This window comes from Procambarus clarkii, chromosome 78 (genome assembly GCF_040958095.1).
Source record: "Procambarus clarkii isolate CNS0578487 chromosome 78, FALCON_Pclarkii_2.0, whole genome shotgun sequence".
Lineage (NCBI taxonomy): Eukaryota > Metazoa > Arthropoda > Malacostraca > Decapoda > Cambaridae > Procambarus > Procambarus clarkii.
The window spans coordinates 22,112,544-22,129,195 of record NC_091227.1 but is presented as its reverse complement, the minus strand read 5'-3'; the positions used below and the strand labels follow the sequence as shown (position 1 = coordinate 22,129,195).

Below are 16,652 nucleotides of genomic sequence, written 5' to 3'. Positions count from 1 at the left end.
AAAATGAAATGCTTTACAAGCACAATCGAGTACTAAGCGAGCACTCAGTTGACCCATACGTGTATCAACAAGTCACTAGTCGAGGCAAAGGTTGCAAATCGAGCTGCATTTTTCGATGAAATTGAGGTCGTAACTCAAAAAATTCTTAAGGAGGGGCAGTCGTAAGTCGAGGTGACACCGTATATGATTTTACTGTATCTCATATGTGGGTTACCATGCACCCCCATTTAAGTTGACAACCCCATGGTATGCATAAAAAACTTATTTTGCCCCATATATATTCAGTGTAAAATAATCCTGTGCTGCTCAATAATACCCAGTTGTAAAATTGTCCCCAAGATGTAGTTCTTGTCCCCCTGCAAAATAAGATTTATATTATGTCAAGTGTTTTGTGGAGTATATACATATACAAATACCCTCCCATTATTTATAAGAAAGTAGGAACTAGTTTTGTTAGTTGTACTCTAAAGTACGTCCTTCAAGCCTGTAGCTTGCAAGAGGGAATGCCATTCCAGTTGAAATCTGCATCTCTTCTTCCTCTTTTTCTTCTTCTTACAGGTAAGTGGTTTGAGTATATTTCTACAACTACTGAGCTTATTATTTTGAAGCATTGATTTAATCTTGCATTTTCTAGCTGTTCTTCCCAGCTTATTTCTGTGAGGCCTTTGATTACTATGTCTCAGTTCATCTGTTTATTATTAAAATCTAATTTGCTGAATTCTCCTCCTTTAGAATTTGGGACCAATCACGTAGGTCTATTGTCCATGCTTTTCTGAACTTCAATTTAATTGTAATTGGAGTAACATATTTCTAAGCATTATTTTCCTGATCAATTCATTGTTCTTTGTGAAAATAAGGTCTAGTGTTTTCTTTTCTAGTTGGTTCTACACAATCGACTTGAAACTGGTCCAGAGCGGACCGAAACGTCGTCGTCCCTTCACCTTCTAGTGTGTGGTCTGGTCAACATTCTACTATTTGCTGGGTTAAGGAAAATGTCACACACATTCATAATAGGTCATTTGTATATGACTTTGTTTGGAGCGACTTCCTGGGATTCTCAGATATAACTGTATTTGCTACATTCTTCCATTTTTAGGTGCCATAAGTTGAAGTCCCCAATGAAGATGATTGGTGCAGGGTTTCTGAGGTTTTCTAAGCAGTACAGTATTCTAATTTCAATAGTTGGCCTTTAAACTACTATCCACACCTCTGACAATATAACTGATACTGTATCAATACGAATGGTGAAAGTTTTGAACAAAAAATTTACAACATGCCCATGCACTCAGACCCAGACTTTACATAAATGGAACTCCAGATTGGAATTTCACATATGGAAAGAAATGTAAATTGCCAGTAGCACAAGGGCTCAGTGTAGTTTAGAGAAAAAATAGGATACAGGGGAGATACCAGAAGCACTTAAATCAGCAGATATAAATCCACTACACAAGACGATGCAAAGCACTGGCCAAAAATTATAGACCTTGTCACATTGACACCACACACCAAGGTTTTTGGAAGAATGACTAGGACTCAAATCTCCATCTCTTTGATCTCCGAATAGATGGGAGATATATTTGATCTCCAAATCTCAAATCTCCATGTCCATCATCATCATCATTCTTCTCTTCTTTATGTTCATCTTCCTTGCCCCTTTTTTTTTTTTTTTTTTTTTTTTTTTTTTGAGATATATACAAGAGTTGTTACATTCATGTACAGCCACTAGTACGCGTAGCGTTTCGGGCAGGTCCCTGGAATACGATCCCCTGCCGCGAAGAATCGTTTTTTCATCCAAGTACACATTTTACTGTTGCGTTAAACAGAGGCTACAGTTAAGGAATTGCGCCCAGTAAATCCTCCCCGGCCAGGATACGAACCCATGACATAGCGCTCGCGGAACGCCAGGCGAGTGTCTTACCACTACACCACGGAGACTGTTATCATCTTCTTTATCATCTTCTTTATCCTCATCATGGCTGTCTTCTTTTATCTTTCTTCTTCTGCTGCAGCTGATCCTCCTATCAAAAACATCTAATAACTCCCAAACAGCTGCTTTTTTCTTCTACTTATAAATTTGTTTTAGTACTGTACAATATAGTTTTCATTTACAATATATACAAGTTAGCCCTCATATATTGTATTATACTCCATTTTCTGTAAGCTTCAAAGGATAGGAGAAATGTTATGGAAACACATATTAGTTAACTTCAAGAGAACAAGACTGCCAGTCTGATACCACAAAAGTTTAAATCTATTAACTTCATTAAATTAATTAGCATATTTTTTCTAACGACGGAACAATGAAATGGCTATAACGGGGCAATATTAAACAAGATTCACCTGAATCTATTTACTGTATTCTTGTAGGATGTACTTGTAGGATCCATATTGCTGATACATTTATCCAAAACTGTTTATAACTCAGCGAAATGGAGAGCCCTTGGATGGAAATAACGCATTTCCACTTGTTTAACCTGGAGACGATAAGGAGAATAGCCTATATTTGTTCTTCCTTTCTGCTCTTTCTTTGGTTTGAGAATGTTATTATACAGTATACGAGTTTACTTGGTACTTTACGATTAAGAACTTCCTTACTACGAGCATTCTTGCCTGTCTTGTAGATTAATGACCATGCATTTTGTATGTCTGAGTTTGATATCTTAACGATTCAAATAAATAAAATATTAGGGTAAAATAATAGACGGCCATGTGCTTTCCAGACACAACTTGTCTTGAAATTTAGTTTTTTCGTGTGGGGATTGCTCGAATAAAGTTAACAATAAAGTGGTGAGTGGTCCAAAAAAAGTGAGAGAGAAAATGGGGAGTTAGAGCAGCAGCAGCAAAACGTCACAATGTTTTTGTGTGATGTGCGGCACTAAAATGTTCAGTCCCCATAATTTAATAACATTTGCCTATTACATCAACTGTAAATTAAAATAATTTTTTTGCCAATAGTTTCCCATGTAGAAGCTACAAGAAAGCATTCAGTGATGATTTTTGAGAAGAAATATTAACTATAGTAATAATGTGGGTTGAGCGTGGCATCCCTAGAAATGCATGCATTGAATACCAAGTGAGCAAAACTATACTTTCAGATGCCCCAGCTTTTCAAAACCTGACTGATGGCAAAATTATACATTTAATTACAGATTTAATTGCAGATAATAAGCAGAAAGTGGAGGAAAACCAGGATGAGGATGATGGAGAGGAAATAGAAGAGGAAAAGAGGACTCATAGAGCAAATTAAGACAGTTCAAAGCCATTCTAAAGTTTTTGGAGCCAGGTCACAAAGACTTTGACACTTGGGAGATGAGAAGCGTGTACAATTGGTTCATCACATGATGATCCAACACTTGAGAAGCACCTCATCACCTTCAATTTCCATACTTCAATCAACCCATCATGAACATCTACCACCCCCACTATTTACATAGCTATTAAATATCAGTATCCTTCAACTTCACAAGTGGATCAGAATGTCTCACTTAGGTGGGTATGAAATTTTTTATTATTTCCCATAAAATTAGTGGTATTTCTCCCACAAACTTTTAGGATGATGTGCCACTTTTATGTTTACAACAGTTATTTGTACAGTTTCAGTTCTGAGGCATCCAGAAACATGTGGTCCTCTATGTGTCGTAGTTGAGCTTGTTTAACCCTGAAATGTCAGTTATCGTCATATATTGATTTTAATTAATTATAACTGTCCAGTTATTATACGAATGATGTAAATACGGTTATAATACATTTATATGGGTGTAACAGAGTTAACTAAAATCCATAAAGAAATCCCATTATCTTTCTGTAATTACATTGGGTCTTTGCTCTAAAAAAAAAAAAAAAAATGCAATTTAATCAATTCCTAGATGGTCCAAACAGTTTCGTATTCAATGCAAGTTGTTCAGATGAGCATACAAATGCTTGATTAAATAAGGATTGTTTGCCCAAGCCACTGTTGCACATCGGGATGCAGCTGTGCTAGCAGCACCTACCTAATCCAAGCTTAAAAACTTTTAAACTTAAACACAACATATTTTATAAATTACATTAATACTGTACTAACATTTACATAAATAAACATAGAACAGCCAAAATTTCATATTGTTACACCATATACAATAACAGTCCTTGTCCAAAGGAATTTAGGTGTAACTACAAATATTAATAAAATATGCAAAGGTGGTGGTAGTGATATTGCCTCTCTTCCATCTTCTAGCTTTGGCATATTTAACGCCTCTAGCCTATGTTCACAACTGGGGGTTTTTCAATTTGAGAAGCCATTTTGTAGTACGACCTTGCACCTTTTCCAGTTTATTGACATGCTTCTTGAGATATGGGCACCATACAACTGCCACAAATTCCAATTTTGGTCTCAAGTCATGAACAGTTTCTTTATTATTTCACTATCCATGTAATTAAAAGTGGTTCTGAAGTTAGGAGGCGCAGCATATGCATGTAAATGCAAGTACGTACATACAATTTTATTGTGTAACATTTCTCTCACAATCGTGGCACCCACATGATTGTGAGCATGTGGGGGATCTAACTGGGCGTGGTGGCCCAGTTAGATCCAAATTGCAAACACCTGCAATAGTTGTGCAGTGTATCTGCGGAGAATAGAGGCAGCATCAAGTTCAAGGTTGGTGTGCCCAGCTTGAATATGACCTCATGAGTGCCATTAAGTATAGCATGCACATTATGTGATTATTTTTACACGTGCAGACTGTATTGCTGTGCCTGCAAATTAATGTCCCAAGTATCCTATTGGAGCTCCACTGAATCCTTTGAATCATTGCAAAGCTGTATAAGTGAAGCACGTCATAATTGCAATATTAAGATTAAGACACCTTATGGGGCTTAAGTATTATCTGTAGGACAAGTACCATTTGAGAGCTTTGAGAACAATTGTAACAAGAATTTAAAAAATCATGTATGAATGATTAAGGGTAATAAATTTGTTATTTTAATCTACACGTGGTTGTATCTGTAATCCTTTTTGCCTCATATAAAATCTGTCAGCCCCATTAAAAGAAACATATTCATGCTAACAATGCATCATAAATTTGATGGAATCGAGACCAATTCCCCACCTAAAATGTTGAGTTAAAACACGACCAATAATCTGGAGGAATTCATAGAATTCCATGTTGCTGCTATAAGCTTTAATGTCTGCTGATCTCTGTAAGTAGTCAGCCATATTGCATTGATGATAATGCAAGCAGAAGTGGTTCAGGACAAAAATGAAGACAGTATTTATGTATGAATGAATCAATAAAAACATAATAATTAAGGAAACTCCTGAATTGGCCCATATGCCCATATGGGCCAATTGGCCCATATGAGGTAGCTCCCATTTATCCATTCAAACTAATTCAAATATATGAACGAGTTTGGATTAATATAAATAAGAACTGCCTTGTATGGGTCAAAATATAAATGAATGTGGGTGGTACATAGGAGTTTCATTGTATGGGTCAATAGGCCTTCTGCAGTTCCTTAGTTGACCTGGTATACTTCATTACAACCATAGAGAGTTGTAAAAACCATATGAAGATAATCAGTATACATACAATAATTGCAACAATTTTATACTATGACAAATTATCGCATTGGCATAGTAACATTTGCAACAATAACCTCATTTATATGGTAAGCAATTATGAAACAATAGCACAACTTTTCCCATGTGTAAAGATAAACTCCACTACATCCATAAGAACATAAGAATGAAGGTAACTGCAGAAAGCCTATTGTCCCGTAAAAAGCAACTCTTATTTAAAACCACCCGTCTCATTCAAATACATGTCTAACCTGCTCTTGGAACAATCAAGGGATCCTACTTCTATTATGTTACGCAGTAATTGGTTCCACAAATCAACAACTGTTCATGAATCAGTATTTACCCAGGTCTTTCCTAAATCTAAACTTATCCATTTTATACCCATTGTTTTGTGTTCTGTCTTGTGTTGATACTTTCAATACAGTACCTTATTAATAACCCCCATTGTTATGTCCATTCATCTACTTGTAAACCTTATCATGTCACCCCTAATTCTTCACCTACATAGCTATTACAGTATATCAGCATAGCTGCTATAAAAATTAGACAATAATACTTAAAATCAAAGAATGATAACTGCATTGCCCACTGAATCAACATATGACAATAACTGTCCTTTTGGGGTTAAAAAAGTGGAGCTTTAATTTCAACTAATTAGGATTGGACAAGTTCCACCAAATCAAGGGTATCTGTTAAGCAAGTTTTATCCACAAGGTAAGCTTGCATTAAAATAAGTACAGTAGTTGATATTTGTAGCACTAAAGACCTTTATTAAAAAAAAAAAAAAACACGAAGGTGCACAACTCCCACAATAATATCATCTTCCTAAAGTCTGGATGAAATAGCCCCTATAAATGACCAAGATTCCAGTTTAATACAGTACGAGAAATGGTAATATCAGAAAGAGTCTAGTTATGGAAGGTCATTTATATTTGTTAATGAATACTCACCATTTGCGAAGCTCTGGTTTGGTTTCCTGAGAAACCTTCAAAAGGCATTCCTAGTAGACCTCGTTCACCTTCCCACAAAGATTTCTGAAGATAACAATACATTAATATTAGCAGTGATTTCTTCCTTTAAACTCAAAATTAAACATCATTGGTGTTTTCTACACCATTAAGATAGCATAAAGTGAGAGAAACAGTATTTTTGCTCGATTCCCTCCAATATTCAAAATACATAATAAAAAAATCAGACTAACTATACAGTACTTACATGAAAAACTTTTCAAGTACTGTTTTCAGTTTTCTAAGCTTTCTTTTGTCTTTCTGGTTGCTTTCCTCAGTTTTAGGACAATATCTAATCTCTTAACCCCTCCTCGCTTCTTTGAGAGCCAGATTTTGTTCCTGGCTCCTAGTAAGTCTATATGGCATAAGTGCTTAAGCACTTTGGAGCTACTATGTCTTCCTAGAAAAATTTACAAAAACAGGTATGCTTACCCAAAGTACCTAATAACTTGTATATTAGGTACACTCCCTAATATACTCCCTTAATATTTTTTAACATATTTTTTTTAATCTGAAAAAAACTAACACTTCCTCTAATACACACAGAGTAATCACACTAATGTGACTGCATCAATGAGAAAATCCGTAAGAGCAGTAATGAGGGTTTGAACCTACGCGGTGGATGTTCCCACACACACACACACGCTAGCAACTAGACCACGGCATGGTATTTTACCTTGTCGTAGTCTAGTCGCTAGAGTGTGTGTGCATGGGAAATAGGTTCAAACCCTCATCATCGCTCCTACGAACTTCCTCTAATATTGTATATACTTTAAAATTAGCATTATAATACAAACTTACTCCTTGAAGGCCTGATGCTCCAGGAAGAGCCTGCGCAACAAGATCTTCCATAGTTTGTGGCTGATTGGTGGGCCTAATACTGGGAGGATTAAATCCTGTACTTGCAGTCTCTCCTGCTAGGCTGCCCGAGTGATCACCATGAAGGGAATAATTTAAACTGGGATCAGAGTCTGCTGATGGAATGGATTCTTTGGTATCATCAGCTTCTGAGTATTCATCCTGAGGTTCTTCTTTGACTAGGGGATCATCCATAACCAACTGTGTGTTAAGAGTGAATTAATTTTAAAGTTCAATATTGAAATATTAACAGTGAAATATTTTTTTTCAGCTATATGAGCAAAATTTGTCATGCCAAAAATTTTAAAAACTGTATATTACTTATTTTATTTAAAAAAGGTGACTATCAAACTGCCAAAGATAGCTGGAGAAAAAAAGGAAACTTACCGTATTATCTGTGGTGCCAGCTAATTCATTACTAGTATTTGAGGGCCCTTGTGTAGTACTATCCGTTTGGGTGGTAGATCCCGAATCATGAGAGGCAGGGTGTGGTACTTCAGGAGGGGATTCAGTAACAGCAGCATTTGGTAAGTGAGTCTCTGGACTTCGTGGTACAGGTACTGGACTAGGACTGGATTGGACTCTGATTGGTTCTCTTGCCCTGGAGGGTACTCTGAATGGCTCTCTGTAACCTGCAGGAGACCTTGTCATAAGATCCCTCCCTCCCTTGTCACTTGGAGTCTGACCTGTTCTTTGTGAAACAGGAGAGGCTTCCTCCGGTCTTCTACGTTTAGCCTCAGGTCCATCGCCAGTCCATGGTATATTTCTCTTACCATCCTGTGTAGGCTCCGATTCACTCGGTGACTCGTCTGGGACAGCTAACCCTTTTATTCTTAAGCACTCGGCAGCCTTAATAAGTCCAGACAGGTCAGTTTGTAACACATTCACTTCACCTACATACATATAATTCAAGAGAGCTTCTAAGTCCTCATGTCTAATATCTTTTAACACTATTATTGGATGTTTACAGTTTGTTCTTTCAAACATTTGTTCAAAGTAATCACTGCATGTTGATAACACCAGTTTGTGCACCGGGTAGAATTTTCCATCACAGGCAACAGTCACATCACAATATGACTCCTAAAACAGAAAAACACAAAAATAACCATTAAAACAATAAGACTTCATTGGGAAAAATAAGGAACCAATTATTAAGAATATGAGAATATGATTGTCTCACTTCCAATGAGTTGGGACTTACTATGAACTGTACATACAGGCAATAATACTATTTTCAATGTTGTTTAATTTATTTACCCCCCCCCTTGTACTCGGGCTATAGTTTGCCAAGTCATTTAATTGGAAATGATGGATATCCTCCCTTGGTTGGCTGCCCAGTCTTTGGCTGGGTGGATGCTGTAGGCCAATAGTTACTGGGTTGACCACCTAGAGATGTGCATGAGGTGGTATTATTTACATTGGCGCCAATGAGGTTGGAATAAACTGGAGAATATTTTCCTGAGATACTCTTGTTTACAGAAGACATGATCAGTCTGTCTTAGGTTCAATCATAGAACCTTTTCCACTTGGTTAATGTGAACCTAGCACTTCAGTTACTCTTCTTTAAAACTTCTTCATAACTACATGTACAATCTATCATAAGAGATCAAAAAATTACTTTACGATAAATAAACCCTTTCTCATTTATTTCATATACACATTTTATTCCACTTTACCCACTGCAGCCAAGAGGGTGGGGTGAGGGGTGACCAGGTGCTGGAGGTGTCAGGAGACAATTATTGTGTTTAAGGTGCAGTGTGATGTTGGATTAAAGGTGTGAAAAGTGCATTGTGTCAGTGGTGTGTTATGGTGTCCTGTTGTATCAGTACTCATGGCATCGTAATTATGGTGGCCTGGGGTTTTAAGGGATTTGATCGAGCCAATAATCTTTACATTAGAAAGCCTCTAGGCATGTCATAAGTAATACAGTTGAATATTTTACATTTACAACTCATTAATACATATACAGTACTGCATTTTCTCTATTTTAATCAATAAAATTCATGTAGCCCACAAAGATTTATGTAGTAAAAATGGATGTACTATAATTGTCAATACAGTACTTTTCCAGTTAATCTTTAAAGATTACCTTGGTTAGAGGCTAGCACATGAACTAAGTGAGATGGTTTACCTCATTCTCAAAACATCGATAAGATATAGTTAATATGGCAAGTTGAATTTTTTTATATAACACACACGGCATCCATCCCTATTGGGGAATACTAATATATAACCTTGATACCATATTGTTTCCCAACAAAGGATACCCAACAATTTATTTGTATAATGTACATAATTATGACTTGACAATTTCATGTGAAACTAACGATGAACCCAATTTAGAATCAACGAGTTAATACAATATAATACTGTATGTACTATGAAATCATTACCTTCCGCCTGACAGTGGAGAGAACATGAAGGAAAGTGGAGCGATGGTTGTTCCACTTAAGGGACAGTAAACCACCATCCATGGCAACTCTACAAGTCTACTGCAAAAAGTCTGGGGAAAAAGCAAATAATTATTAAATAAAATTAAAATAAGGGTTGTTTATTTTAATAGCATCTACCTACTCCAACAGCTGCTGTGTATTCATAAATATGGTTCACACTCTAAAACAAAATTAATGTTACACACTTCAAATAAATAATATATTGAAAAATAAGTTAACATGTTGAGCTAGAGAAAAATTTTAATCTCGGATTTTCATAAATGTGGTGAATAATTTATTTTACTATTCAAATAATTTATCAAAATATTAAGCTATTTTACAACCCACTTACAACAAAAATAAACAATATAATGGTTACAGGCAACACAAGTGAGAAAGTTAACCATCTAAGAATGGTTACTAGTCTATAGATGGTTGCCAGACACTATACATCAGTGGCAACACACCTTTAGTGCCTTCACCGGTGCATAGAATGAAAACCCCAAAAATGCCAGGAACTCTCTCAAATATACTCCAAAACATATTGAAACCTGTATGATATCTAACAGAAATCTGTTAAAATAAACATTACTAGGTTAATTATTACACGACTCTGTACACTAACACTTGGACAAAGGTTATTGTCACATGATGATTCATGGGGTAATGCGGTTATCACATGACGATTTAAACAATTTCGTTTGGGTTTTACATGTATGATGCAAATAGGGATATAAAAGCTCTCTGTTGATGTAATGGAGTTTACCTTGACCCATGAAAAAAATCCTGCTATCATTTCATTGGTACGTTACAAGGCAAATGCAGTTATCGTCATGAATGATACTAGAGGAATACAGTCCTCGTCATTGTATAAAATTCCATCATAACTATATGATATGTATACCAATGATGTTCATATGCTTTCCACAACTCCTTTTCATTGTCATGAGGTATACCAGGTCAACAAATCATTAATTGAACCATTATCATGTGTTTATGTATACTGTACTGTACTAGGAACCTGCCATCATCTATGGGTGCCACATTGGTGGCTTATGCCTTTGTTTCAATCTATACTCTCACCCATATGGTGCCAATTAAGCCATATGTCATTGACCAGAGCCTAACACCATTCAATATTATGTTTATATCCTGTCACTACTCTATACTGGTTGTAATGAAATATACCAAGTAAACCTTGGTATATATATACTCAAGTAGTCAATTCAAACATTATCGTGTGTTATGTGAATTATGCGAGTTCTCAAGTTATTCAACAAACACATATGTACTCTAAATAAAGAGAAACAAGTGATAAACAATCAGAGAAATATCCGAGCAGAACACAGGAAGTGTCAGCAAAGCCAGGTACGTGTACTGTGTTGACAGAACATAAGATACAGCCATTATTCAACCTTCGAGAGTGCCTACACCCAGTAAAATGATAAATATTCGCTCATTTTCATGTTTTTCTTACATTCTGCATGCAAGTTGATAATTCTATAATGAAAATTTATTATTTTGAAATTTATATATTTTTGTGCATAGACAGGAATGACCATTTTGCTATAGCCACTGTCCAAGGATTAATCTTACAAATATAAAAATAATATAGGTTATTAATAGTAATTTATAATATATATAGAATGAATAATTTGGATGCAAAATAATAATTCATTTTGTTGGGGACAGGCAGCCTGTGCAAACATACACATCTTAAGGCTTATAACGAGGTCCCCTCCCCCCGGGTCAAACTATACTGACTCTCCTCAGGTTGCAACCCCAGAACTAGCTGAATAACTCCTGGATATCTATTTACTACTAGGTGAACAGAAGCATTAGGTGACCGGAAATGTGCCTAACAATTTCTGTCCTGCCGGTGGTACGACCATGGAATTCTCAATGTGAATCGAGACCAATTCAATAATTAATAATTCATGTCAGGGGACAGGCCGCCACACACACAGAATTTTTATACACAGAATATTTATACACATTAGGCTTGTATCGAGGTTCCTCCACAAGGTCGAATTATTGACCCTCCCCAGGACGCAACCCCACAACACGCTAACTCCTGGGTACCTACTTACAAGGTGAAGAATGGCATTAGGTAAAAAAAAATGCACCCAAGCATTTCAGTTTCACCCGGGATTTGAACCTGGAATTCTTGATTTTAAGTTGAGAAAGAACCCGACTGTGCTACTTGGACCCTCAAATGTTGGAAGAAGTGGAACTAACTATATATAAAAATGATTACTGGTAAGGTGTGCTGTAGAAGGTTGGCGGGTGATGTGTCCAGCCAGATCTGTCAATACCAGACACGTGGTTTTTTGACATAGTGGTGTGAGGCAGAGAACTAATATTGACCTTGGATGTTTCTAAGATTATTTTTACATAATTAAGTTCATACACTATGCATTCGTGTTGAATAACTACATTTATACATGTAAACAAACAAAAACAGGGATCGAGTTCAGCAATAACTACAAGGATAATGTATTAACCTTATAATGTTTATGTATGTATATATATTAAGCAACCTGTCTTCAGGGAGGAGATCCACTCAAGGCAATGGATTCGGAATGACTACATAATTTGTGTTATTATCTACTATCTATCCATGGTTAGATTCAGTTTACCTTGGGTTAAACTTTGGTGAGGTTAGGTTTCATTACATTTGGTTATGTTAACACGATGTATTGCTGACAATGTGAAATGTGTTGAGGAAACCGAATTCCTGCAAATTTCATTTACAGAAAATCAAATTCGTCAAAGAAAGCATTCTCTATATACACTTCTTATATTTTAAACCACCTAGTTATAATACAAAAAAGTTTTAACTTGAGAATAATCTGTTCAGGATAAAGATTCACTTGCCATTTTACATGTAGATTATTACTGGAACCGTAATATGCTTTCTGACCATCACAAATATCTAGATAACTATCCAAGTGGTTTGATGGTGCGTGTGACGTCTTATGGTAATGGATTTATCTGAGGACAGGCTCGTATTAGGTTAGGTAAAGTTTAGTTAACAGTTAAGTTAGTTAACCTGCACGAAACTGTGTGCATGTTAGTGGCTCTGTAAGAACACCAGTATTATGTACGCTCACAACCTAATGTACCTTCTTGTGCATAAATAACAAAAATTGACCAATTTGTGATCACCTCACAATATAAAGAGTGAGAGCAATCACATTTAACTTTAGGAATACCACATTAGCAGTAAAATTAACTGAACACTAGTAGGAAAATAAGAACTCTAGCAATAATAAATGAGATATATACCTGCACAGAGAACTCATCTCAAGAGATTCAAACATTAAAACTGTAACTAGGGCCTGACGTTCACCATCACACAAACCCAAGTTCAAACGCAAGCCAGTGTTCGGCCTCAACTCCTCCACCACTGAAGATCAGAGTGGGGGGAGCCCCTGCACTACTGGAGACCATTGTGTGGGGGGGGCCCCGTCCTCACAAATCATCACTGCTGATAAAAGAAATCTTAGATCCAGGTGCAGGAGCCAGAGGAGGCGGCCGTCTCCTTCCCACTCCCACCCTTGCCTTTCACCCCACCTCTACTCTCTCCTCCGCTTTTCCACTTGCCATTTCCTCTTCCATACGACGGTCTATCATTATTCCATCCCTTTCAAGCTATTTCCGGGGTAGAACTCAAAGTCTTACCTAGGATTTGTAAGGTTCTTCAGGGTGCCTCAAATGATTTTTCGTGACCTTTCCTTCATTTTGTTTATAACTATCTTATAAACGTCTTATGTTTTGAACAAAAAGGGGTAGTCATACTACACAGATAAAGATATAAAACAATAAATATCTCATGAGAAATATGTAATGACTCCAATATTATAAAACCAGTAAGAAATGTGACCTAAATACTAGTATATGTGAAAAAGAAAGGGGAGAGTCGTCCAGTGCACAAGCCGTACCTAGTAGGTCCAGTACACAGACGCCGATTTGACTTCACTGAATGATTGAAGCTCTTGTAAATATCTACTCATTAATAATAATAGTCGTACCCTCGACCCTATCTCATTTAATATTTTAATAATGAGCTACTAAAATTTGTGGCTTGTAAACCCAAGAAACCACATCATTAACTATGTTGATGTATTAGACATTACCCCCAATATATTTGAAACTCACTTCAGTCACTATTTTAAGTTCGGCCTGAAACTCTTAATAAAGCTTTATAAAAATATACAAATGTTGTACCTACTAAGTAACCACTGATCCTTTGTATATATTATGAATTATTATTATTATTATTATTATTATTATTATTATTATTATTATTATTATTATTATTATTATTATTATTATTATTATCATCATTATTATTTAATTATTTATTAATTTATTTAGACAAAAGTACACACATTCATACATATTGTCCCGAAAGTACAGTTGGTTTAATTCTCGACTCGCAATCGAGATTTCTGGGTTCGAATCCTAGAATAAGATATCAGGACATAAAGTGATGGACGCGTTTCCTATCACATAAAGCCCCTGTCCACCTATGTTGGATTTATAGAGCTAGTACATACAATACTTAAAGCCACTAATACGCATAGCATTTAGGGCAAGGTATGGGGGGGGGGGGGAAATACACTTTGACTAACACTTAATAGTAATTGGGATTAGGTATAAATTGTGTTGAAAGAAGGAATAAAAATTAAAAAAATGGGGGGGTAACCATAGCAGAAATCAGCAATTGTACAAGTTGGTGAACAAACAGCAATGTTTAAAAAATAGCAAGACATGGGTTGACATTAAGGGGGTAAGGTAGGTTACATGGGGTTACTTAGGGTTACTTACACACACTTACTTACTTACACATACTTACTTGGGGTTACTTACATGGGGTTTATGCTACTACACTTGGTTTCACTCTAACAAGAATGTAACAACTCTTGTATATATCACAAAAAAAAAAAAATTAAACTGGTTGAGAGAGGTACAGCCTTTGACATGACTGGGAAGGTCATTCCACATTCTGGGTCCCTTGAGTTGTAGAACATTTCTAGTTTGGTTAAGTCGCACTCTTGAAATATCAAATAGGTATTTGTTTCTGGTGTGGTGCTCATGGGTTCTGTTACAACCTTCTAGGAAACTTTTAAGGTCAGGATTGACATTGCAGTTCAGAGTTTTAAATATATATATAGTACACATGAGAGCATGTGCAGTGACTTAATATCTAATATATTCAAAGATTTGAGTAAGGGTACCGAGTGATGTCTGGGGCCAGAGTTAGATATTGTTCGAATAGCAGCTTTGTGTTGAATAATTAGAGGACATAATTGATTTTGTGTAGTGGAACCCCAAGCACAAATACCATAATTGAGATAAGGATAGATGAGAGAGTAATAGAGCATCACCAGGGCAGGGTGAATTCGACCTTTGGGGTACCTCGATATAAGCCTAACGTGTGTTTTAAATGCTGCTATGGATCCTGACCACCCATCCCCAGGAAAAGAATTACCCAGAAACAGGTATAGATAAGCTTGAATTCTGTGTAATTGTTTCTGGGTAATTCTTTCCCCTGGGGATGGGTGGTCAGGTTCCAGTTGTTGGCCATCACCCTTCCTATGTTTTCTCTTAGTCTGGTGTTGCTAACGGCTTTGATCAGCCAAAAACGTTCATCTCCCTTTCCCATTTCTCTGTGGATTTTCCGCATACTGTATGTATATCAACTACCATTCAAGCTGTCATTGCAACCAATCTTATATTGTTTCTGCTGTATTATGCCTACCAATTTTTTTGTCAACTACCATTCAAGCTGTCATTGCAATCAATCTTAGCTACCTATGTGCTTTAATATACTGTACCTACAATTTTCTCTCATCTTTTTTTTCATTTCATGTAATCTGTTATCATTTTTTGTCTATAATTTTGCAAGTATTTACCTCCTTAAAATTTTCTTAGATTAAGGACCTGCCCGAAACGCTGCGCGTGCTAGTGGCTTTACAAGACTGTAATTACCATATTTGTATCCTCACATTCCTTATGTACATTCTTGTATATGCATAAATAAATAAATAAATAAATATATACAGTGGAACCTCGATTAATGAATTTAATCCGTTCCGGCACTGAGCTCGTCATGTGAAATGCTCGTCTTTTGAAACAAATTTCTCCTTTTCAAATAATGGAAATAAAATTAATCTGTTCTACTGCCAAAAAACACCAATATGATATTCAATTTTTTAAATAATAGATTAGCCTACCTGACTTACACTGAACAAACCTTTTATGACATTTTCCTTTTTTCAAATTTGTTAAAAAAAAAAAAAAAATTATTTTTCATTTTTCTTCAAGAAAATGGAGCAGCCTACCTGACATACACTGAACAAACCTTTTTGACATTTGTTTTTTTTTTCAAATTTTTTCACTTTATTTCTAATTTTGTCTAAAAAACAAAAATCAATGCTTTGCAACATTACAGCAGTCACCCCTTTACATCCCAGCATCATTAGCATCTTTAAAAAAAAAAAAAGTTATTTGCATTGTCGGAGGTGTCCAAGAATTTGCGAGAACCAGCGGGAATGCTAGGAGCCCCATGTGCATTTGTTGTTAATCAAGCGAAAGCTCGCCAATTGAGACAAGATGCATGGCTTGGTTTACTTTATGTATAATGCCTCCCCCAATGTCCAGTCTGCATCCTTAAGTTGCAGCAAGTGCTCAATATCAGGTATCTGCAGGAATATGTTGTCTTCATATATACAGTATACACTCAGCCTTAGGCCCATGTCAACAATGACTTTCTGTTTGATGGTACCC

General features: G+C 36.1%; 1 protein-coding gene across 12 annotated transcripts in view; it reads right to left on the bottom strand.

Annotated features, from left to right (window-relative positions):
- Window positions 1–13,822, bottom strand: part of LOC123746062 (longitudinals lacking protein, isoforms H/M/V) — a 142,035-nt gene extending 128,213 nt beyond the window's left edge. For 10 of the 12 annotated variants that reach the window (XM_045727289.2, XM_045727287.2, XM_045727293.2 and 7 more), the window contains exons 1-5: window positions 13,542–13,699; window positions 9,819–9,928; window positions 7,813–8,505; window positions 7,369–7,626; window positions 6,511–6,594 (exon numbers count right to left, since the gene is read on the bottom strand). In XM_045727289.2, coding sequence (XP_045583245.1) covers window positions 6,511–6,594; window positions 7,369–7,626; window positions 7,813–8,505; window positions 9,819–9,899 — 1,116 coding nt within the window. In that variant the 5' untranslated portion in view covers window positions 9,900–9,928; window positions 13,542–13,699. Of the gene's footprint in view, window positions 1–6,510; window positions 6,595–7,368; window positions 7,627–7,812; window positions 8,506–9,818; window positions 9,929–13,145; window positions 13,396–13,541; window positions 13,700–13,801 lie in introns of those variants that run through there. The other 2 variants (XM_069314225.1, XM_045727288.2) reach the window with 2 other exon arrangements.
- Window positions 13,823–16,652: the final 2,830 nt, after the last annotated feature.